The sequence below is a fragment of the Grammomys surdaster genome, unplaced genomic scaffold (genome assembly GCF_004785775.1).
Source record: "Grammomys surdaster isolate TR1022 unplaced genomic scaffold, NIH_TR_1.0 126182, whole genome shotgun sequence".
Taxonomy (NCBI): Eukaryota; Metazoa; Chordata; class Mammalia; order Rodentia; family Muridae; genus Grammomys; species Grammomys surdaster.
The window spans coordinates 2,896,714-2,921,279 of record NW_021620988.1 but is presented as its reverse complement, the minus strand read 5'-3'; the positions used below and the strand labels follow the sequence as shown (position 1 = coordinate 2,921,279).

General features: G+C 41.2%; 1 protein-coding gene across 1 annotated transcript; it reads left to right on the top strand.

Moving 5' to 3' along the window:
- The first annotated feature begins 5,812 nt into the window (after positions 1-5,812).
- Positions 5,813-22,831, top strand: LOC114612733 (histone PARylation factor 1). Its single transcript, XM_028757744.1, has 8 exons — positions 5,813-5,952; positions 9,847-10,006; positions 11,634-11,823; positions 12,927-13,025; positions 16,414-16,564; positions 19,034-19,121; positions 20,689-20,861; positions 22,602-22,831. Exons 1-8 carry the CDS (start codon positions 5,905-5,907, stop codon positions 22,731-22,733), a joined length of 1,041 nt encoding a protein of 346 aa, XP_028613577.1. The 5' UTR covers positions 5,813-5,904; the 3' UTR covers positions 22,734-22,831.
- Positions 22,832-24,566: the final 1,735 nt, after the last annotated feature.

Below are 24,566 nucleotides of genomic sequence, written 5' to 3'. Positions count from 1 at the left end.
ATCCAATAACTTTTAGGAATAAAATGTGGTGTGTGTGTGTGTGTGTGTGTGTGTATGTGTGTGTGTGTGAATGGAGTTCGAGTGTGTGGAGGGGGAGGGGGTACTGTGGTTAGAAAGATGGCTCAGTGAATCGGAGCCCTTGTTCTGAAAGCACAAGGATCTGAATTCAGATCCCCAGAACTGAGTATGGCCACATCATGCCTATAGTCTCAACACTGTGTGTGTGTGTGTGTGTGTGTGTGTGTGTGTGTGTGTGTGTGTTGTGGTGTGTGAAGGGGATGGGACAGGAGGATGGCTGAAATTTTCTGGCTACCACCCACCCCTGACTCCAAGACATGATACCATGTCTTAAGGTAATAAGGCAGAAAGTGACAGGCCATCCTTCTATGGCCTCTGCATGTGCACATATACACATACACATGTGGCTATAACACACACACATCACACACACACACACAAAGAACTATACATTCCATAGCTACTATTATTGTGTATAGTTTGTTTGTTTTTTTTAGCTTGTATTGTAGATCTTTGTTAGGATTCTGTATTAGGATCTTTTCTTTGTTAGCATATTCTTTGGTGTGCAAATTTGGAATTATGCTAACTTAACATGTTCTACATTTTATTTGGTACCATGTAGTTCTGGAAGTCAATGGTGAAATTCTAATTCTTTAGAGTTTTGCAGAGTCAAATTCTTTCAATCTTTTTTGATATGTATTTTTCATTTTTTAATTTCATTATTAATTTTTCACAGGCTTGGCCAGCATTATAGCCTGTGCTATATCTCTCAGCGCCCATATTTTTAAATTTTACTTTGAGGCAGGGTCTCATTAAGTTGGATACGCTGACTTTGACCTCACTCTGAATGTGCAAGCCTCCTGAGTGGCTGGGATTAAGGTGTTGAAACACTCAATCTGGCTTAGGTATATATCACGTTGTAATTATCTTGGGGGAAAATCAGAGACCTTAGCAACCACTAAATTAATATTCTTACTTTCATATGAAGAATTTAAAAACAGAAGTTGTAATGGTTTGTCCCTCGCTACCTCCCGCCAGCAGGAATGACGCGGCACACACAGGATCCTTCTGCAGTTCAAGCTTTAATGCCTCTTGAGAGGGAGAGCATAAACTTCATCAGGGAAAAGGAAGAGGAGGACTCCGAGGGCCAAAACCCCAGCCCTTAAATAGAGCCTAAAGCCCGCTTAGGACGTGGCAACCTCTAACTGGCTCTCCGCAGGTCAGGCCATCTGACGAGACGGGGCAGGTGGGGCGACTCGGGGGAGGGGCAATCCCTGACACATGCGCACTGAGTTTTTCATTCGGCTGGATGCTGACGCCATCTCGTAATGGCGACGTGAGATGGGGAAAAGGCAAAGCTTCCCACAATGGTTAGTCTTAACTGCCATCTGGAATGGATTGAGGGATGCCTGAGAGAGGGATAAAGCACACCCCTGTGGGCAGTTGTCAGATATGACTGCATACTGAAGACTAACCTAATCAGGAGGTTAATCCCTTGGTGAATTTGATTTCAATGGCATTATTGTGAGGTTGTGGAAATTGAGGAAGCGTGAGGAAGTAGGTCACTGGGGATATGCCTGTGAAGAGTCCGTCATGTCCCAGAACCATCCCACTTTGTGGCCATGAGGCAAGAAACTTTCTCCTACTCCATTTTCCACCATGATGCACTGCTTCACAACAGACCCAAAGACACAGAGCTGAGTGACATGAACATGTAACCACAGGCTTTTCCACCATACCAAAGTTCCCCAACTAACAACTCTGAGACTGAATCATTTCTGAATAAATGCCTAGGCTATAATCGAGGACTTGTTCCTCACCAGCTTGTAATGTAATTAACCCATTTATTCTATTCTATGAATAAAGCAGATTATAGTATAGTATGATACTATAAAAAGAACAGTTTTTATAGTTTATTTTTATTTGTATGCATCAGTGTTTTGCCTGCTTCACACATGTATGTATGTCTGTGTGAAGACATCAGATCTTGGAGTTACAGACAGTTGGGAGGTGTCATGTGGGTGCTAAGAATTAAACCCAGATCCTTTGGGCATTCAGTGCTCTTAGCCTATTAGTCATCTTTCAAACCCTAAGAACATTTTTTTTTTTAAACATACAAAATAGAGTTACATCTAGGTGTGGTAGGGCACACCTTTAATCTCAGCATTTAGGTGGCCAAGACAGTTTCTGAATTTGAGGCCAGCCTGATTTACATAGCACGTTCCAAGCAGGGCAGGGCAACACAGTGAGTCCCTGTCTCAACAAATAAACAAACAAACAAACAAACAAGCAAACTGGAATTATAATTTAAAATACATTTGAAAAATGTAAAATCTATATTCAAAATATAGATTTAAAATCTATATTCAAATCCTAAAACTACTACCACCACCAAAAAGGATGAGGGGAGGCTCACATTGAGAATATAGCAAAAGAGGAAGAAAAAATAGGACTGGGGTAGATAAGAAAAAAATCGGACACATATAAATGAGCAATTCCCAGAAAAGAAGCAATTCTATAATGAGATGTTAGAGGAAGTTATCAAATAAATCATGCCAGGAAAAGTCCCAGAACTGAGAAATGTGCATTATAAGACTGTATATAGCCAATCTATTCAAAGCTAAGAAAAAAAAGCCCCCCTCAAAAAAAAAACATTCAAAACACATAGAATTAGTACACTGCAAATTGAAGGAGGATCTGAAAACTGAGGCAAAATAAAACCAGACAACAGGTAAGTCACATATAAAGAAACTAGTTACCTGTAAAATAAAATGAAGCAGTGCTATACGATTTCTTGTCAAGTCTTTGCCTGCTCTTGGGACCCTTTTCCTCCTACTGGGTTGCCTTGTCCAGACTTCATATGAGGAGTTGTGCCTAGTCTGATTGTATCTTCTTACGCCATATTTGGTTGATATCCCTGGGGGGTGGGGGTAGGGGAGTCCTGCTCTTTTTTTTTTAAAAGAAAATTGGGGAGGAGTGGATCTAGGGGAGAGGGGAGTTGCTGGGGGAGTGTGGCAGAGAGAAAAGTGGTCAGGATATAGTGTATGAGAGAAGAATTTTTTAAAAAGATTTATTGTCAAGAACATCGGGAACTAAAATACTACAGCCCATGCCCTCTAATATTCTGTATGAATGTTATTTTCAGTTAAGAAGTTATTGCATAAATGGGTGTATCACTGGCTGCAGGAGACACAGTCCCATGCTGTTGGTTGTGTAGCCAGAGGACTTCCTCCTAGGGACCTTTATGCAGTGGCCAGTTGGGCTCTGGACCAACGCTGCAAAAAAGGATTTCAGGACAAGTCAGTATGAAGCAAAGTTGGAGCTCATTAAGAAAGACGAATACACACACACAAAGAAGCTTAACGGGTGGTTGATACGTGTATCAGTTTGCTTTCTGTTGCGCAATTTACACCAGGATCTATAGCAAGACTTTCTCGGAACTGCCATTGGTATAAATAACGACGCAGAGTCTTCTATATAGTTTGAAGCTTAGACCTCTTGCTAGGGTAGTCTCTCGGCTAGCTCACCTAACTTAACTATCTAGGACTTGCCTGCCACATCTACTCCACTGTGGTCCACGTCTATTCCACTCAGGGTCTGCTCTAGATTCTCCTGCCTCTGCTTTCTTCTGCTTCGGCATCCTCTCAGCCCGGAAGTTCTGCCCCCTATTTCCTGCCTTAGCTATTTGCTGTCAACTCTTGATTACAACCAATCAGTAGTGAGACAACCTCTGATAAAATTCTAGGATACTTTTAGGCAGATGAGGAAGAACAGATATTTACAAAATAGAAAACCTGATGACGGTCGATAGAAATGATAATACCAGAATCCTGCAAGCATGTAGTTCTCTACTATAGAAGTAACTAATGTAGAAAAAAGTTATCCCAACAATGACCAAAAGCAACGTGTGGGAGGAAAGGGTTTATTTTTCTTATAGTCCAAGTCCACCATGAAGGGAAGTCAGGGCAGAAACTCAGGCTGAAACCTGGAGGCAATAGCTGAAGTAGAGACCTTGGAGGAGCACTGATTATTGGCTTGCTTTCATGCCTGATCCAGTATACTCTTATGGAACCTAGAACCACCTGCCCAGGAGTACCAAAGCCCTCGGTGTCCTGGGTCCTCCCATATAGATCATTAGTCAAGAAAATGCCTCACAGACTTGCCAACAGGCAATTTGATAAAGGCATTTTTCCCAATTGAGATTCTTCTTCCCAGATGACCCTAGTGGGCAGCTTATGTCTCATTGACCGAAAACAAAAAAAACAAACAACAACAACAGCAAAAACCAGCAAACAACAATAAATAAAAAACAGGATAAGAAAGAAATGTACTTTAATGTCTTTTTTTAAAAAACTATATTTTATAGAGATTTTAAAATTACATTGTTCAAAAGATGTAATTTATAACCAGCTTCAAAGACTAAAGTTTTAAAATTAAAAGTAAAAAGAATCGATTCACTTATTTTAAAGAATCTCATCTTGTAAATGAGATTATAAAGTATTTTAAGAGGTGTACTGATTAGGTTTATGAATGAGATCAAGGTTAATATTAAAGGTCATATGGATCAAAAAACAAATATTCTGATCCTAAGTATGGTTTATTGGCTGTTTTTATACTCTTCTTTCAAATAGCTCTCAGAAAAGGTTGTATAGTCACCTGAAAAGACTTTAGACTATATTATTAGAGTCTTTTCAAGTTTTGTTAGGTGTGTTGAAATTCTTTCAGCTAGTGAAACGTGTACCAGATGAGCAGGGCAGGATAATTGAGGAAGTGTTACCTTTCAGGTGTTCTTTTAATTTTCTGTCTCTTTCACTCCTGCCTCAGTTACAACAAGAATGCAGCTGTGCACCTGGTTTGAAGTGCTCCTCAAGACCTGAGGATAAGGCTCAGTGCTCAAGAGTAATACCTTGCAAGGGACCCATGTCGAGTGGCTCACGACCACTTATAACTCGATCTCCGGAGAATTCAATGCCTTTTTGGGCTTCTGTGGGTACTTACACACACATGCACAAATTCATAGGCACACATAACTAAAAAAAAATCACTTTAAAACCAAGGACATGTTCCACAAAATGAGAGTATACATATTATGAATAAGGAAGAGAGACTCCATCTCAAAGTGGGGAATAGGTCATTGCTGGGAAGGTGGTGGAGGAGTGTGTCTTCCAAATCGTATTATTCCTGAGAGTCAGAGTCTGATTTTTAAACTCTGGGTAGAGCCTGACAATGTGTCTTTTTTAACTAGCTTCCTGGTGCTACAGCTGCTGGTGGTTCAGGGCTTACACTAAGCATAGCCAACATGCAAAAAAAAAAAAAAAAAAAAAAAACCGAATTGTATTAAAAATGAAGGAGAAAGAGAACGGGGTGGAGAGGGGGTGATGTGAAGATACAGGGAAAGAAGTGGAGGGAGGGAAAGAAAAGAGAAAAGATTGGTTTACTTCCCGAAGACGACGAGAGAAATTAATGTCAGGCAATAATAGTGCAGTAATAGGAAGGGAAAGGGATGGATGAGTAGAAATGAAGAAAACGAAAAGGCTGAAGTGAAGCAGCATCTCAAAGCTATCTCTCTTGCCACCAGTAAGCATTTAAGGACTAAGTTTGTAGCTCCTTAAGGCAGTCGGGTTCTCCAGCACATCATGGACTGACGCTAGGCAGTGGGCGGGGTCCTGGCGGTAGCTCAGGGGGCGGTGTTTGCGCGGGGCCACCCCTGGTCTGGGGGCGGGGCCTCGCGCCCTCTCGGTCTCGGGGGGGGGCGGAGCCTATTCTCTAAATTGCGGCTGCCAAGTGGCTGAGCGGCAGTTCTGATTGGCGGCTTTTGAACCCGGAAGCAGTATCGGGCGCTCGGAAGCGGCGGGAACGCGGGCCTCGGCGCGCTGCGGCTGCGGGATGGTCGGCGGTGGCGGGAAGCGCCGGCCGGCCGGGGCGGGGCCGCAGGTAGGCCAGGCGGGATGCGCTGGGTGTGAGGACGCTGTGGGCGGTGGCGGAGGCGAGGGCAGCTCTGCCGGGGAACGACCCGGGGAAGTCGTTCCTTTCCAGCGCCAACCGGCTTCTCTGGACGCAGTTCCCGCGAAGCTACGCAGCCGGCGGACGGACCGTTCATTCATTCATTCACAAACTCACTCACTCGCTCACTCACTCATTCACTTACTAACTAGCTGATGGAAACTGGAGGAGCTGTCAGGGCGGCGAGGCACACGCGAAGGTACATTTCACCTTCAGTTCCCTCCCCCCGCCTTGGGGTTACCGCAAGTATGTAAAAGAAAGTTCTGAATTTACAAGCCCTGGAGTTGTTAAAAGACGACTTTTGTTTAAGACAAGTTTCTCTATTTTGTAACCCCAGCTGTCCTGGAACTTAACAGGTAGGCCTCGAACTCAGAGATTCTCCTGCCTCTGCTTCCAGGACGTGTACCACCACCGCCCTCGACAAGATGACTTTTAAGTCAACTTAGGTTTGAAAATCGTTCTTGATGGCAGAGAAAAAAAAAATAAGAAATTCCCCTGACATGGTAGTGTAAGGGATACAGGGTTGCAGATGAGTGATCGATTGGCCAGTCTGGTCTCTTCCATGATTTCATGGTTTCCCTAAGCATACAGTAGCTAATGGGAAGAGTTAAACCGGGAAACGAACTTTTAACAAGTTACTTCAGCTACTCCACCAACTGGGTAGGGTGAGGCGTTTGCTAAGACTTAACAGTCAGTGGATGATGGACATTGGTCGTTTTCACATGTATTGTGTTTTCTCACAATACCAAGTTTAAAATGTGGTCTAAAGAGAGCAGCTGTCTCAAAATTAATTGTTAGGGAGTTGAGGATTGTGAACGCCTTGAGTTAAAGAAGAGCTGAGAAGTCTCTTTGAAGATTGTGGGCTGCTTTGGCAGAATAATGGCCTTAACTGGAAATAACGTGGAGATGATCTAGTGGAATGTTTATAGCTGTCAACAATAACCAGCATCAGTTATCTGCTAAGATTGTTGAAATAGAGCTATTCTGTATTTAACACAAAAACAAATGGTGCTAACATGTACTACAATGTGTCTTTAATGTAGATGAGAATACAGAGCACAGAGAGGTTAAGTAGCTTGCCCTAGGTGACAGCTGGAAAGCATGTTAGGAGTCATCCCAAAAGCCAGAGTGTCAGCACACTCTGTAACCCCAGCACTTGTCAGGCAGAAGCAATTCGACCAAAAGTTCAGTGTCCTCCTCAGCTACATTGCAAGTTCAAGGCCGGCCTAGGCTACAATAGACCCTTCGTTAAACAAGGTCCAGCTTGATGACTTAGAGAGTAATAGTACTGGGCTGGAGAGATGGCTCAGGGGTTAAGAGCACTGACTGCACTTCCAGAGGTCCTGAGTTCAAATCCCAGCAACCACATGGTGGCTCACAACCATCTGTAATGAGATCTGATGCCCTCTTCTGGTGTGTCTGAAGACAGCTACAGTGTATTCATATATAATAAATAAATAAATCTTTAAAAAAAAAAAAAAAGAGAGAGAGAGTAATAGTACTGATGACTTGAATTCAGTCCCTGAAGTCATGTGGAGTTGGGGAAGGGGACAGTGTGACTATATATATTGTATGTAGGAGCACTACCACAGTTCTGCATTTACCCATGTAGGTGCCTTAGCCTTTTTGCCTAAACGTTTCCTGCTGCTTCTAGTCACTGAAGCTATCACCCTGAATTTGGAGGGTTTTCTTGCCTTCTTCTAGAGTTTGTTGTTTCCTTAAAAAGCTTTTATGGTACATCTTGTCTAGTCAGTATTCTACTGCTGTGAACAGATACCATGACCATAAAAGAAAGTGTTTTGCTGGGGCTTGCTTAGTTTAGTCTGTTATCATCATGACTGGAAGCGTGGCAGCATGCAGGCATGCATACTGCAGAAGGAGCTGAGAGTTCTACATCTAGACCTGAAGGCAGCAGGGAGAGACTCTGGGCTTGGAATGGGCTTTTTGAAACCTTAAAGCCTTATCCCTAGTGATACATTTCCTCCAGCAAGGTCACAATTCCTAATCCTTTCAAATAGTGCCACTCCTGGAGACCAAGTACTCAAATTTATGAGCTTATAAGTGCCATTCTGTTTAATACCACCACACATCTAGTCCTGGGGACTTTTCTTAATTGAATATTATATTAAGATTGAGCCATATTGCCTAAATGTACTTCCCTTCCATTTAGTTAGTGTACTCCAGTGTTTGAAAGCCCTGTAACTATCTATTTTCCTGTTGGCTGGCATATCAACCCCTTAAGGACAGTGCCATCAAAAACAGTTCTCACACACTGTCTGATTTGCACATACAGTATGTAGGCTCTGAATGATACTTATTAATACATATTGTTAGACCTCTGAGAAAATGTAATTATCACCTAGGTGAAAATGCTAACTCTAGCATAACTGGCATGTCGGGGGCCGCTCTCCTGTGCATTGTACAGTGTTGAACATTATTTCTTAGCTGCTACACCTCACTAGTCCCACTGGGGTTAGAATGTGCAGAGTTACCCTTGGAGTCAGAACCGCAACTCTGGGTTGAAAGGAGAAATGGAATGGAAATAACCTACTCCAAGGGATCTAGGAAAGGCTCTAACTTCCCAGAAAGACAACGATTGTACTTAGAAAACAAGACAGAGGACCCAAACTGAGGATGACGCCTTAGTAGACAGGAGTCAGCTTCCTAACAGCATCTTTAACTTAGCGTGCTTACATTGCCCGGATGATAGAGATGCAAAGAATAAGCAATTATTACATCACATTACAACGCCTTTTCTGAAGTAAGTGCTTTTAGCTCCAAGGTCATTCCCATTTTATTAGAGACTATTGATCCCTAACTCTACCATACCTCTCCTCTCTTTTTCTTTGGAATGTCAAAAGGAAGGTATCTGGTTTTAAATGGAAGGCTAGTAATGACTGTGGTAAGTAGTCCTAACTGTGGTTGAAGTTCATGAAGAAACAGCTTTTTTCCCTTTATTGATGTTTTAGGTTAGAATGCAAAGTAATTGGTCTCATCCTGGCTTATCCATACATATGCGCCATTATACATTTGCTTTGTTTGTTCATTTGTAAAGATGGTTTCACTGTATCCCACGATGGCTTTGCCCAGGCAGTCCTCTTAAATGCTATGATTACCAGGTAGTGACATTACAGGTGTGTGCCGCAATACCTGGCAGAAACAGCTTTTATCTGATCAGTCCTTTTTATCCGGTTACTTGTGATCATTTGCTTCTGGTGTGTTATGTGATGAGTCTATTTAAATGAAAGGTCTCATGACATGATGGCGTCTCGGTACCAAGACAAAGCAGAAGCCTTTATGCTTTTATGACAACTTTACACTTTTCCTTTGTTTTTGTTTGTTTTTGTTATAGAGAAACACATTTAAAGACATGCTTTACGTGGGTATTTCTTGACCACCATGTAAACTGTTTTGTACAAAAGAACCCCTTGGAGTTTACTTCAATATCCTTAGCTCGTGCTTTTGATATTGCTTTCGTTTGTGTTCAACATATGTTAAAGTGGAAGTAGAAAGATGTCTCAGCAGCTAAGAGTATGCACTGGGCTTGCAGAGGACTCGGGGTCAGTTCCCGTTATGTTGGGCAACTCCAGGGAATCAGTGCTCTCCTCCAAGCTGTTCAGCAGCCACAGACCCCAACACACATGCACACATGCACACACACACGCACAGACACACACACACAGACACACACTTCACAATAATAAGAGTAAATGTTTAGAAAAATGTGTGTGGCGCCTGGAAACTGACCAGTAAACAATATTGGTATGCAAGGACGGTTGTTGAAGCTTCCTTGGGAGAACTAAAGTTTCATAATGGCAATTTCAGTGTGAAAAGACAGTTGAGGTGAAGAAGAGTAAGTTTTCTGAAGCCGATGTCTCCAGTGACCTTCGAAAAGAAGTTGAGAATCTTTATAAGCTTTCCCTGCCTGAAGATTTTTATCATTTCTGGAAGTTCTGTGAAGAACTTGATCCTGAAAAGCCAGCTGGTGAGTCTGTCCAGCATCTTTCTGCTCCTGTGACTGGAAAAGATGGCAGGAAACTGGAGGAAGGACAGCAACAGCTCATAGAGAAAGTGTTTTCAGCCACACGTGGTGACACATACCTATTATAGTCTCAGCAATTAAGATACTGGTTTGAGAGTATCACAAGTTTCAGTCTAGCCTAGGCTACACAGTGAGACCATCTTAATAAAGAGAAGACAAAAGACCATTCCCACAGTTCTTTCTAGTTAGTGAGGTGTGTAGTCAGAGAACAAATTAATATTTCTGTCAGTCAGTTTCATGGCTGGGATGTGAGAAAACAGCCCAGCAGGAGGGCAGGGTGAGTTTAAGTCCTGGTTTTACCCAGCAGGAGGGCAGGGTGAGTTTAAGTCCTGGTTTTACCCAGCAGAAGGGCAGGGTGAGTTTAGAGGTTTCTGGCTATGGTTAGTTAGTCGGCTTTATTGTTTTGGGGTCAGTGATACCTTATGTCATAAGGATGTATCAGAAAGTGCTTACAGACAGGAAGCAACCAGCATTAGGGAGCAAGAGTGCTAGGATAGGATGAACCCTTCAAGATCATTGACCCACTAGTCACAGACACGTCATTAGCTGGGGACCATGCTTCCCGTACATGAGCTGCTATGGTTTAAGTTCATATACAAGTCATAATGCTATTATATGCTACTGTCACCTGTTGGCCAAGACAGGCAGTGTCAGGGCATTCCTTCATTTAAGGAATAACGAATGAAGGAAAATGAGCAGGTGCATATATTGTAATTTTACTTCTGTAAATGTGTTTTATGGACTAGGTAAATTAAGAATTTTCATCAAGGATATTTACTGGAGAGAGAGACAGAGAGAGAAATGGCCTAAGTGCTTGTAACCCTCCTAGGAGAGCTGCAGGCACTCCAACTTGGAAGTCCAAAGAACCTGCAGTGAGAGCTGACGAGCAGGAAAGGAAATATTTTTTTCCTATCCTTAATCGATGTTGTCCCCATAATCTGTGTGTTTGTAGCTATAGCAGATAGCAGTGAGACAAGGTAAGTGTGTGGCTCTTATGCCTGAAAGCGTGCAGAACAGCTTGGCTGGGCTACTAAAGACAGGAACGCTGTAAGTGGGAAGCTAATGCAGTAGTAAACTTAAGGGGAGATCCTAAATTTAGTGCCACATTTTTGTTCAACTGATTTCTTTTCCATTGAGTAAAAACATTTTTACAGACTTGAAAAGTGTTCTTTAAAACAACTGCTTAAGAATAATTTAGAACTGGTAGGCAGAGGCAGGTGGATTTCTGTGTTTGAGGCTAGCCTGATCTACATGGTGAGTTCTATAAGAGCCAGGGCTGTGTAGATTAAACCCTGTCTCAAAAAAAGGAAAAGGAAGGAAAAGAATCCTTTAGAGCTGGGTATGATGGTTCATACCTTTAGTCCCAGCACAGATCACATAGATCTCTGATTTCCAGGCTAGCCTAGTCTACATAAAGTTCTAGTCTAGCCAGGGCCAATAGCAAGACCCTGTCTCCAAAAGGGGGAACAGAGTGGAGAAAGAAAGAAGGGAAAAGAGTCATAGTGGTGAAAGGCATTATTATCTATTTGCCTCTAGACGGTGTTGCCTGATAAACTTATTTTCCTTATAGATGCACTGGCCCCAAGCCTGGGTCTTCGGTTAGTGGGTCCTTATGATATCCTTGCTGGGAAACATAACGTGAAGAAAACTCCCACAGGCTTGAACTGTAATCTTCACTGGAGGTTTTACTATGATCCTCCTGAGTTCCAGACCATTATTATTGGAGATAATAAAACTCAGTACCACATGGGGTATTTCAGGTAAAGGATCTTCTCTTCTCTAAAATACAGCCTCTCTGCTATTAATGAGTCTTACTAGACCTTCACTGGCATCCCCCAAGGTGAAAGACTCCTTTTCCTCTTACTGGTGGCTCCATGGTCTGTCTGTTATTCTGGCTACCTTTCACCTCTTTAGCCTGCATAGGTTGGTGAACTCTTGACACTGGAGTTCCCTGATTTCTTTTTTCTCTTTGAATATAAAGTTTTTGGGTTGTTTTGGGTTCAGAAGAGCTTTACAGCCCAAGTAAGATAATGTAGACCAACAGTTTGACTTAAACCATGCACTTCCAGAGGCCAGAGGTCTCACAGATTGGTCTTGCCATTTATTATCTTGATGGCAGTATGCCAGTCAGTGGTGACTTTCTGTGACTCAGTTTCCTCTCTTGAACTAATGGGGATAATAGTAGCACATATTTGGTAGGAATATTGTGAGAACTAAGTGAACACCCACAGATGCTGTAGAATGTCAGCAGATAGGGAATGTGAGAAATACCTTGTCCACTTCCGGAGGGCGTGCTGGGTCCTGAAGCTGAGGTGAAATAACAGAAGAAATATGAGGGTTGGCTAGGGAAAAGCACTGCACAGAACTCGGGGGGCTGCGGTGGGCTCAGACAGCTTTGTTCTTGGCTTTGGCACTGATCAATTGCTAGAACCTTAGCCAAGAACCTTGACCTCTCTCTACTGGTTTCTTCAATTTTAAAATAAAAAGATTAGATACAGACATGAATAAGACGCTTCAGTGTTTTATATCTGTCCTGTTTCCTTTTGCTTTTACTCCACGTTTCTCTTTTTGCTTTTTTTCCTTAATATCTTTAAAATGAAGACAATCAGCAGTTGTTTGTGATATTCTGTTGACAGACTCCTCATTTTTTACTATTTGAGTAAAAAGTTATTAGGTACTAAAAGCCTTAGCTGTAGATTCTGATGTAAGGTTTGTTGTATATAGTCTGAAGATACTTGGAGATTGAACCTAGCAAATTTATTCTACTTTTTTACAGGTACAAATATGTCTGTAGACCTGATTTTCTGTTTGTTGGCATTTAAATTATGGATAGCTAAACTTTTATTATCTTTTGTTAAAACAGGGATTCTCCTGATGAACTTCCTGTATATGTGGGTACAAATGAAGCAAAGAAAAATTGCATAATTATTCAAAATGGAGATAATGTGTTTGCTGCCATCAAGTAAGAAATGGTTTCATTTTAGTTCCTTGACTCATTGTTTGTATGTCTACCACACGGTACAAAGTAGGGTTGTGGTGATTTCAGTACTGCAGACAGCTAGAGCGCTCTGCTGGGACTTGGGAAGCCAGCCTTGTACAGGTTCTGCTGGTCATCAAAAGCTTATGGAGCTGCTTATGTAATGATATTGCTGGATCCTGGGCTGAGCTAGAGCTCTGAAACTGTAGCAGAGCATGTTCTTAGCATGTCAGAACCCCTGGTCTTCATCCCCTTCGGTGCAAAAAAAAACCAAACTGTGTAAGCAGTGTTTGATCTTAATTTCACATGCCCCATGGGAAGGGTTGTTGTATTTTTCCCCACTAAACATCACATTTACATGGTGCCATTAAGAGTTCATTATAAAAACGACAGCAATGTAGTTCAAACTGGAAAGTTTTCAGGAGTAAGGAATTTACAGAATCCTTGGAAGGGCTGCTGGGACAAGCTGAGCATCCAGGGATAACAGTTGTGTGGCTGCTTTTCATCAGCTGTGATTGTCTCTGCGGTTATCCAGAGGCTGGGAAATGAACTGCTCTAGGGCCACAGCGTTGATCTGTAGTTATACCAGAACTGCCCTGCCCTCTGCCCCTACAGCTTATTTGAAGTAGGACTACAGCAGCGTGGTTGCTACTTCCTATCCCTCCCTTCAGACTTGGAAGAGTTGCTTCTGCTTGGGATCAGCCAGATCTCATGTGGAATCAGCTAAAAATAGCATGGGAAATGCACCGATTTTTCATGTAGGACGGGATCAGAATCCAGCTGAATGAACCAATTGGTACTGACCACAGATATGGTTTGAAGTCATTCATTAGTAGGTATGCAGTTTATGTTGTAATTAAACAGGTTAATCTTTATCACTTGAAATAGATAGACCATGTTTTGTATGACTCTAAAGGGTTTTATGTCCCCCTGACTTAACAGTATAATGTATTATTAAATAATTCAAACCAAGTCAATCCAAGGTGACCATTGTTCTATGCTGAATATACACTAATGTACCTGGATGACAGCAACATTCTTTTCTTTCTCTTGTAAGACTTTTGAGTCTTATGTATGTACAATTTGCTTGGGATTTATAATTGATGTAAGTTTTCTTTCTCTGTGGGCTTGTTGGTTTTTTTTATTGTTTTAGTTTTGAGTACTGGAGACTGAACCAGGGCCATGAACATCCTAGGCAAGTGCCTACTACTTGAGTTATATCCTTGGCCTCGGTAACATTTTTTCTAAACCTTTAAGATTCATCATTCAACTTAAACTGGCATTGTCTGTATTAGAAACTGTAGTTGTTTACTCGCATATTGTCTGTCCATCCTGTGCTGTCCATCCTGTGCTAGCTAGCATGTATGTAAGCCCCACAAGGGCAGGGGCAGTATCTTTTATATCGTCCTATTCCCTAGTAGATGTGCTATAAGGTGCTTAAAAGTACCTTAGCATATAAATATATCTCTTTTTAAATTTCTAGTGCTGGGGACCAGACTCAGGGCATTATTATTTTAAATCATTTATAAAAACAAATTCTAGAAACAATACATTTAGCAATAAGGAAGATAAGGTAAATAAATACAAAAGATTTGCATTATAAATTATATTTTATCTAAATTATAAAAGCACTATAAATGCCATGATTCTGATTGTTATAAAGATGGCAAATAACAGAATGGGGATGATTCTGATTTTTCCTGTCTAATGCATGTGGAAAATAATGTATATTCACAAATTGTAGTCTTTATACAATAGGAGTGATGCTTTGTCTTCCATTCTGCTTTCCTTCCCTAAAACTAACTGCTACAATCATTTTGAACTGATGGACCCATGGTAGTCCATACCACCTTAAATACAGTGTAGTAATACAATGGGTTCTGGGTTTTTGTTTGTGCACCAGTGGCACAAAGGTAGTGGTTACTGTTGGTGGTACTGTTAGCACCTTAGTAAGACTGCAGCATACGGACAGTAGGTTAGCAGAATTGCATTGTTCATTGTTCTGCGTAAAGACATCAGCAGTGCATGTCTCCAAGTGCGTTAGATCTTTCTCTGAAGCCCAGCACATCTTGGATGATGAGATGGGATATAGGTAGGAGGCACTTCTGCACATTGAAGTGTTGAAAGTTGTCATTTGAACTTTCACAGACTTTTGCTGAGGAGTAGTGATTGACAGACTTTATTTGGGCACAAGTATTTGAGAGCAGATATTTTCTCAAACCAAAAGAATTGCCAGTTATATTTGATGTTGATAAAATTGAAGATTTAGCAAAAATAAGATGGGAAGTGCTAGTAACCATCATGATGAGCTTTACAGCTTTTCACTAGAACTTCTTAATAACGGTCATGAATGAGATGGTTTTCATGTTGCATAATGGGGTAAACTTGGTGTAATGAGAAGTTTCAACATGAGAAGATTTACATAACTTTGTGAGCCAATATGTTCTAAGTAATCATTACAGAAGGCTGTCAAAATACATGGGTAAAGCTTTATTCAGACATGCAGGCATCCAGTGGGTGTAAGAAAGTGGTTATGATCACTGCTTTGGTTTGCAGGTAGCACGTCTTTAAACATCCTTCAGCAGCATGTTTAGTAGCTGTGAGTGATACTCAGATGATCACAGCAGCTTGGTGGCTGCACAGTACTTTACATGGAATAATGTGGGAAATACCTCCTGTAAAGGACAGTGTATGTGTGAATTTCCCTAAGGGAGAGACACAGGGTACTTGAAGGCCTCCTAGCCTCCTTGAGAGAGCCTGAGGAAAGGGTTTATACACATTTTTGACAGGACCAGGACCGGTTAATAGATCTCTTGATGTACACAGTCCGTGGTGATTAAATTAAGCAACTGTGCTGCAGTGAGGAGGTGCTGGCTTTGGGGTGTGGGTCTCCATGACATGTAGTCCATCCTTACTATCCTTTGTGCCTCAGTTTCCTGATATGTAAAGAGGAGTGAAGAGTTATATGGTCGGAATGACTACTGCAAGTCCCTAGTGTAGGTCTGCTATGAGGGTGAGGGTTTTAAAAATCTTTAAAATTCTTTTTGTGGACAGCAAGCACACTTGTGTTTCCCTCTTGAGCCAGCCCTCTCCAGGGAGGATGCCAATTTTCAGTTTCCCGCAGTATGACTTTAACTCAGCCTCTGCAATTTGATCGTTTTCCCTGTCGTGTTTGCAGTGAAGATACACAATACAGGCATGCTAGCTGTCTCTGTGACTGGCAGCTTCGCATTGGTTGTTATTCCTTGTTTGACTCTACCTAGGAGGACTTGGAGAGGACTGCACGGAACTTGACATTTTTGTCTCAGCTCCTTGACTCCTGTGTATAAACAGAGGCCAGCAGTGTTAACAATAGCTTTTGCTTCTTTTCCAGATTATTTTTGATGAAAAAACTCAAAGAAGTAACAGACAGAAAGAAAACTAGCATTTTGAAAGACATAGATGAAAAACTCACAGAAGCAGCCAGAAAACTAGGATACTCACTGGAACAGAGGACTGTGAAGATGAGACAGAGAGATAAGAAGGTAGGGATGGACCTGTTCCTCTGACTGTTGTGCTCCGCCCTTGGCTCCTCCCCACCTACACCACGTACTTTTCTCTAGTCCTGTCCTAAGGACAGCTGTATGCCATTCCCCAGGGACTCAGATAGTTCCATAGCTGGGGTCAAGTGGCTCCTGCATGTGCACGTTGGCATGCCAGCTGAGTCCTCGGCCTGGAGCCTGTTCCTGTGGTTGCATAATACATTCTAGTCTGTTAATCCTGTTGTATTGGCCATTGTGGAAAGGTAGAGAAAAGCAGCTTTGTGCTTAATAGTAAACTTCATTTTCTGGTGGCCGAGGTCTCATTTTATTGCAAGGTACTGGAGTGGTGTAGTTCTATACTTCTTAGTGACTTAACTAAGACCTCAAAGGTGGTTATCTTTCTAGAAACAGTATGGGTTAAGATTTGCTCATTTTCTCCTGAATCCTCCTTGACCCTAGCAGCATTTCCTAGAGCTTGCAGTGTGACAAAGTATTTTGTAAAGGAGAAAGTCCTTCTCAGCTTGGGGTTCTTTTGGTTTTTCAGCTATGAATGTCAGTAAGTCTACAGATATGTGAAAGAACTCTCTGCGGGCATTTCTCCTAACTACTGGGCAAGTGAGGGCTGGCGTCTTCCCATTTCTTCTTTCACTGTTGTCTCAAGCTGTTTGCTCTGAACATGCTTAGCTGTACGTAGTCCTTGTGAGTGAACTGTACTGTGCAAAGTTCTTAGTACTTAGTTAGGTACTGCCGACCTGTTTCGTTCTCTAATGTTGATTCAGTGGCAGGCATAAACCACTGCCACTGAATTGCTGTGTTAGCAACTCTGTCTTTAGTTCTACAGACCAGAAACAGTTTCTAAACATGGGTTAATTACAGTGACATTTGACATTTTATAGTCTTCTTTTACCTTACTGGCTCAGGAAAATTCTTCCTAGAGAAAGAGACATGTACCTCACCTAGCTATTACGTATCCTGAAGATGTCTTGACCAGATTGAGCTTCTGTGGATGTAATGGTCAGCAGGTTCTTTGAGAAGACCCTTGGTTTATTCTTTTAGCAGCTATAATTTAGTTCAGAGACCTTACTGCTTTTGCTTCATGTGTAAATATGACTGAAACTTCAATTTCATGTTGTGCTTATTCTTACTCCTCCCAAATCTATATTCAGTGTTTGTTTTTCATTAAAGGATAGTAATATAAATACAAAGTAAACCATTTAAAAGGAAAATTTGACTTTTCTCCTTCCATGATGACAGTTGTTTTCACATCCTTTTTAATACATGTATAATTTTTTTGTTTTTTGTTTTTTGTTTTTCAAGACAGGGTTTCTCTGTGTAGTCCTGGCTGTCCTGGAACTCACTCTGTAGACCAGGCTGGCCACAAACTCAGAAATCCACCTGTCTCTGCCTCCCAAGTGCTGAGATTAAAGACGTGCGCCACCACTGCCCGGTGTGTGTATAATTCTTAATGTTACTGTGAGATTTCCATTTAATTCATACTTTCCTATTCCTGAAAAACTCAGTTCCAATAGTAATTAGTGACTTTGCCCTAGCATACTAGCATATAGTCTGCATTCTATATACTATAGAATATATACCTAGCATATACTTGATAGAGTGCCTCACTGCAGTATGTAATGTAGCTGTGTTTTCCAGTAGGTGGCTCCTTGGAGTACTTTAAAATGCAAAGTCTGTGTGAGTCATGGCATAAGACCCACTATGTCAGTGCACATTTGTAACCCCAGCACTGAGGCAGGAGAATCAAGAATTCCAATCAGGGGGATGGAGAGATGGCTTAGCCTAAGATAATGCTAAAAAGTAAAAAAATAAATAAAAATAAAAGTAGAACTAAAGAAAAAGGATCTAAAGATAATGCTAAAGGAATGTTACTGAGAAGGGTTATGATTGTGGGCTCCTAAAGCTCGGCCCGTTTTCATCTTTGAGGATAAATGATTAAAGTAAACTGGCCATTCGGTTCGTCTGTAAAGGCACCAGTTAGCACTATCCTGCTTTGTGGGCGTTTATCCATGAGTCTGAATTTCCCAGTTCAAAAATAGGTGACTGAATTTGGCAGCATTGGTGAATTCTGTTGTTTTTTTAGATTCTACCCTAGTCTATCTTCCTTTCAAACCCAGAGTCTTTATGCTTTCTGTCTAGAGAGGACTGCTATTCTGACTTGCCTCCTGTAACAGTTCTGGTTGTTTGCTGACATGTTACAAACTTGTAAATGACTAGCATGATTCATATAATCCATTTATTTTATAATTTCTTCAAATGCTTACTTCTGGTTTTAAAACAATGTATTCTTCCCAGGATCCAGATTTCCCGAGATAATGTCCCTGGATGCTCTGGTTTGACAGCATCCAGGGTTTGTGTGTGTTGAGGTGGGGAGGCAGGTCTTTTGTTCTTTTGGGTCTCTTTTCATGGTCTGTTTTTTGATGATTTTTTTTTTTTTTGTCTTTTTCTTGAATTTAGGTTGTGACAAAGACTTTTCACGGTGCAGGCTTGGTTGTCCCTGTAGATAAAAATGATGTTGGTTACCGAGAACTCCCTGAAACGGATGGTAATGTGTCCATGTGTAAATGTGCATGTATGTATGTAAGCATGGGAACGCCAATGTTGGCTACTGAGAGCTCCCTGAGACAGATGGTAATGTGTCCATGTGTAAGTGTGCATGTATGTAAACATGGAGAACTTTCTCTTGTGTTGGGAAATAAGTAGGTGTTAAGAGCAAACTCAGGCATTCATAGCCTGATCTTGAGCAGGCTATTTTAGTGTCACTAAGCCTTGTCTTTTTCATCTGCAAAATAGGCAATGATGTTTATTTCATAGGGTGTCTAGGATGTGAAAAGATACAGAGTACTCAGTGTGCTGTCACATAATACTCCAAGCAAGGTGAATACTTTGAAGAACTTAAGGGACTTTAGCCCATTGCATAGGTTCTTTCTTTCTAACCTGTTTTAGCACCTTTGACCTAGTAATGACTGAAGAGTTGCAGTCACAAAGCACTAGTCTTGATGAAGATCTTAGTTTTCATACTCTTAATACTTCATGCAGTCACACAGAAATACTTGGAAGGCAATTACACAAAATTTAGTTAACCCTCTGTTGAAAAGGAGAACCACCTGTTGTTCTGTTTCCTTACTGTGGAGTACCCCTCACCCCGCCCCCACCATTTGCAATCTTGATATTTTTGTTTCTGTGGGCATAAAATTTAAAGAGAAGCCGAATTAGTCCCTCCTCAAGGAAGCAGCAGGTACTCCTGCTTCATACACATGGCCACCTGTTCCTCGGGACAAAAGTCTTAGTCATTACCAGTCTTTCATTTCTATGTGGTGTATCCAACCAGAAAGTTGGGATGTGTTGTGTGACAGTTTATATTTCACCCTGTTTGCTCCAGCATCACTAGTCCTCTAGCAAGTTATTGGGGGAACTGATGCCGGCTGAGGAGTTCAATGATTGGCTCCTGAACACTTCACATGTGGCCAATGCCACTGACAAACGGCATAATTTAAATTGTTTAAAATTTTGTTTAAAACAAAACTTTGTTTAAATTTATAAGTTGAACCGGCATTAAACATTTTTATATTGATTGTATGTTGAAACAGTGCTATATTAGGAGTATTGGGTTAAACTAGTTTCATCTATTTTTAGTTGGGGGGACAGGGTGGGGGAGGTGTGGGAGGGGGAGGGGAGAGTGGGAGTGAGAAATCCTCACATACCCTATGGAGGTCATAGGATAACTCTTGGCAGTTGGTTCTCATGCTGCCTCATGAGATCTGGTAATCAACTTAGGTGGCCAGTCCTGGGTACCAGAGTGAATCCCTGGAGCCCTTATGTGGATATTTTAAATGTGAATTATATATTTCTCTCACTGATCTGTCTCACCTGTTCCCTGAGACCAGAGATAATCAGTCTCTGTGGGAAGGGCTGGGGCTGAGGCTCCTATTGCCCAAGCTTCTGCTTGAATCAGAACAGAAGTAACATGATTGACATTTTCATGGCAGATTAAGACGGTATCAGTTGAGTTAGTAGAAGACATACAGAAAAGCCTTACTTAAAATCTACCATTAAAGATGATTGTGTGATTTTTGTATTTGATAGCTTTACATCATGATTTTTTTTTTCAGCTGACCTTAAGAGAATTTGCAAGGCAATTGTGGACGCTGCAAGTGATGAGGAGAGACTGAAAGCGTTTGCTCCCATTCAGGAGATGATGACTTTCGTGCAGTTTGCTAACGATGAGTGTGACTACGGCATGGGGCTGGAATTAGGAATGGACCTCTTTTGCTATGGCTCTCATGTAAGTAAACCTCCTCCCTTCCGAATTACCGTGTGCACACGCTCAAGGGTGCTTCTCTTCTCAACTTCGAGCTTGCAAGATAGGGATCCAGCTGGTATTGCCAGTCCTCTGGAAGTGATTTAAAAGTAAAAGTTCTAAACTATTTGAAATCTTATATTCTGGCAAAGGTGAATAAGCAGAATTGTTTCCTCGGTTCACATTAAACTCAGTTTGAATATCAATATCCCAGGGGCATGCCATCTTTGGTGTGTCTATATAGGCTTGAGGATATGGATGTGGAAATGTATACACCCCTTTGGTTTCTGTAGAGGTGGGTGTCATGTACTACCATGTCTTAAATACTACTTTCAAGTATTTTAATTAAAATATTGGAGCTAGTAGTCTATCATTATTCCCTTTCCTACCTGTAAAATTGCCTTCTCATGTGCGCATGCACGTTCCTCGTTGTACCTTTGGTGAGTCACTGGTAGGGCACCTTCTCCAGGCTCACAACAGCAGTTCCATTCCAGTTTCTTAAGTCCAGTGTTCAAAAACGGCAGATGCTTGGAAGCCACCTGTAGCTATTGTTAATGCAGACTGTCTGAATAGGTCAGAGATGTGACCCTCCAGTCACTAACATTCCCATGTGATGGGAATGCCACCACTTTATAGACTATACTGAGAAGCAAGACCAAGCCAGTATGTATCAGTCATCTAGAGGGCTTTGATCACAGATTAGTGTTTCCTTGTCCCCCACTTTGAATTATGGGGCGAGTCCTGATGAACTGATCGACTGGTTAAAAACCCTAAAGGACTGAGAACCCTGTTTAAAGCATCGTATGGCCCCTCTCTGCCTGGCTTCTAGTTTATCAGTAAAAAGTATTCAAGTAGTAGAAACAGGTAGAATAATATAGTGGTCACAAAGGACCTAACCGTAAATGCCATTGATGTGAGGTAGGTAAAAAAAAACAAACTCGATGGTGTGAGAATCACATGAAGAATGAAAAGATTTGGTACATTGTATAAGTGCTTAAATAAATGCTATTTCTCACAAAAGAATGTTACTGGGTTTCCTGCTAGGGTGTATGTAAAAGCAATGCTGTGAAATCATTCAGTAAACCTGAGACTGACATCCTAGCAGGGAAGAAATGCTTACGTGGTGGAGAATGAGCCTGAGAATAAAGGGGAGGAGCTGGAGAGATGGCTCAGTGCTTTAGAGCACCGACTGTTCTTCCCGAGGTCCTGAGTTCCATTACCAGCATCCACAGCCACTCGCAAGTGCTGCAATCACAGTTTTAGAACTTCACACTCTCTTCTGACTTCTTTGGACACAAGTCAAATATGTGGTGCACATTTAGGCAAAAGACATACATATAAAATTTTTAAAAATTATTTTTTAAAAAAATGATAAAGTGATTTGTAACATCATATTTGTCATATCTATTACAAGGTCTATTAAAAAATCTTAACTAAAGAGTTAAGGAGAAAGCGTTTAATGGCAGTTTGGGACAAAAGGTTGATAACATTTATGGACGATAGGAAAGGTAAATCTGTAATGCTTCTGAATTGCCTTCAGGACATGTTTTTTATTTTTGTTTTGTTTTGTTTTGAGGTGAACAATTGTCTTTAGGACAGAATAGCAAGGAGATGTCTTGTGTTTACTGTTGACTGGGTAGGCTTTGTTGCACAAGTGTGTTTCCATGTATTTTTCAGCCGTACCTGCCATTTTCTCACCTTGATGTTATGTTCTTTGCTTTTTAGTATTTTCACAAAGTTGCTGGCCAGCTTTTACCTCTTGCGTATAATCTATTAAAGAGGGATCTGTTTGCAAAAATTATTGAAGATCATCTAGCAAGCAGAAGTGAAGAGAACGTAGACCAGCTCGCAGGCTGAGCAAGCTGTTGATGCAGTGCTACGAAGTGGGATCAACAGGTGGGGCTTGGTTTTTAAGGAATGGAGAAATAAATAATGGAAACTTTATAACTTTATAATACGACTCTTCTGGTGTTTCTTTCACATGCTAACTAGTAAATAGCATTGCTTAACCATTTAGAAATTCTTTAGTTTCTGAGTACTAGCCTCAATATTAACTTGCTCATAAAAGAGTGCTTATCCAAAATCAAATAACCATCTATTAACTAGAAATACTAGGCTAATTAAAACTAAAAACACTTGGGACTGACTGCTCTTCCAGAGTTCATTTCACACATGGCAGGTCCCAATTGTCTTAACTCTGGCATCTGACGACCTCATATAAAAAAAACAAAAACAAAACCCTCTCCTTTTAGTGATGTAACAGTCTCAAAACTATAGTTTAAGACCAATGAGAATCCCAGCAAGATTTATCAAGAGCCAGCTTTTCATCCATGCCACCCAGAAGCCTAACAGGGAGTTGTATTTCCAGAAGCTGTGCTACCTTATCAGAGCCAAGACAGGAACTGGACACAGAACATGACCATTATCTATGGAGCTGAAAATGAGCTCAGTCAGAGAGTACTTTTTCTAACGTGTGAGGCCCTAGGTTTGATTCCAGAATTATTTACACAGCAATTATAATTTGGATGTTTGTGAATACAGTAATGAGGGTAATGAGATAACTGACCTTTCCGTTACTGAACACTTTCATTAAAGAGCAAGCTCCCTGTTACAGAATATGAAGCCTTCCTTTCTCACCAGTTTCTTTCACTAAAGGCAGTCTGAATTGAATGCTATGCATATTTAACCTAGGGATCTTACTAGAACACATTTTACATGCCTAAGCACATTCAAAATCACCATGACCCAATCAGGATCATTACCCAACTTAAATCCATTTTCTTACTTCTTTGGGCCCAATGATAGAATTTCTATGTTAATGTTTCAAGCATTTATGTTGAACAAGACCAAGGACATGGAATGCTATGAAAGATACTTTATAATGACCTAAAATCCTCACAGCTCAAAATGGACCTGGTTGTGATGGTATTGTCTCTAAACTATCCTACCATAATTGTTTCGCTGATGCAGTGTACAGACCTCAGTTCCCAGACTGTTTTAGGGTTTGACAAACCTGGAGCTGGTCAGTACTAACAATGAAACTTCATCACAGTTCCAAGCATCGTACTACCTAAATATTACCAACATTCCATCTTCCTCTAGTACCCCACTTTTTCAACCTGACTAATCTCTTCTCACCCAGCCTTTAGGTTCATAATTTGCATCATCACGAATTCCTCAACTACATTGCATTTATGCTAGTCCCCAAAACCAAATAAACTACATTTTACCTGAATTCCCCTTGGAACCAAGTAGCTAAGTTAAGATGGGGAAAAAAAGCAGCTGTGCTATACTGGATGCCCAGGGGACATAGTTCTTTTTCATCTGTGTTCAAGTTGCAACATCTCCCTCATCCTCAGTTAATGTCACAGAAAAAGTGGCAGCAATCAGAATAGATTTAATGGTACACCTTCTCTGTGTCCAAGATCTTGGCCTCTTCAGCCTATACAAGGACCTTCCCACACAGAGCATGAATTTTCCTCTCATTCCCATAATTAGAAGCTAAAACACCCTACATACCTTAAAATCTGATTTCAAACTATTTTCTCCAACATTGCCATCACCAACAGGAAAAGCTATGTCCTGCATCATATTTCCTGAACACTTCACAGAAGAATCACAACTCTTTCCTGCCTAACAGATCATTCCACTTCCACTATCGCTGCCACCATCCATTAAAATACTCAGGTG

What these genes read in the sequence shown, in the direction of transcription:
- LOC114612733 (XM_028757744.1), top strand. Translation starts at nt 5,905, where the DNA reads ATGGTCGGCGGTGGCGGGAAGCGCCGGCCGGCCGGGGCGGGGCCGCAG. An exon ending in CGGCCGGGGCGGGGCCGCAG is followed by an intron (nt 5,953 to 9,846) that starts GTAGGCCAGGCG and finishes TGGCAATTTCAG; the next exon opens with TGTGAAAAGACAGTTGAGGT. An exon ending in TGAGACAGAGAGATAAGAAG is followed by an intron (nt 16,565 to 19,033) that starts GTAGGGATGGAC and finishes TCTTGAATTTAG; the next exon opens with GTTGTGACAAAGACTTTTCA.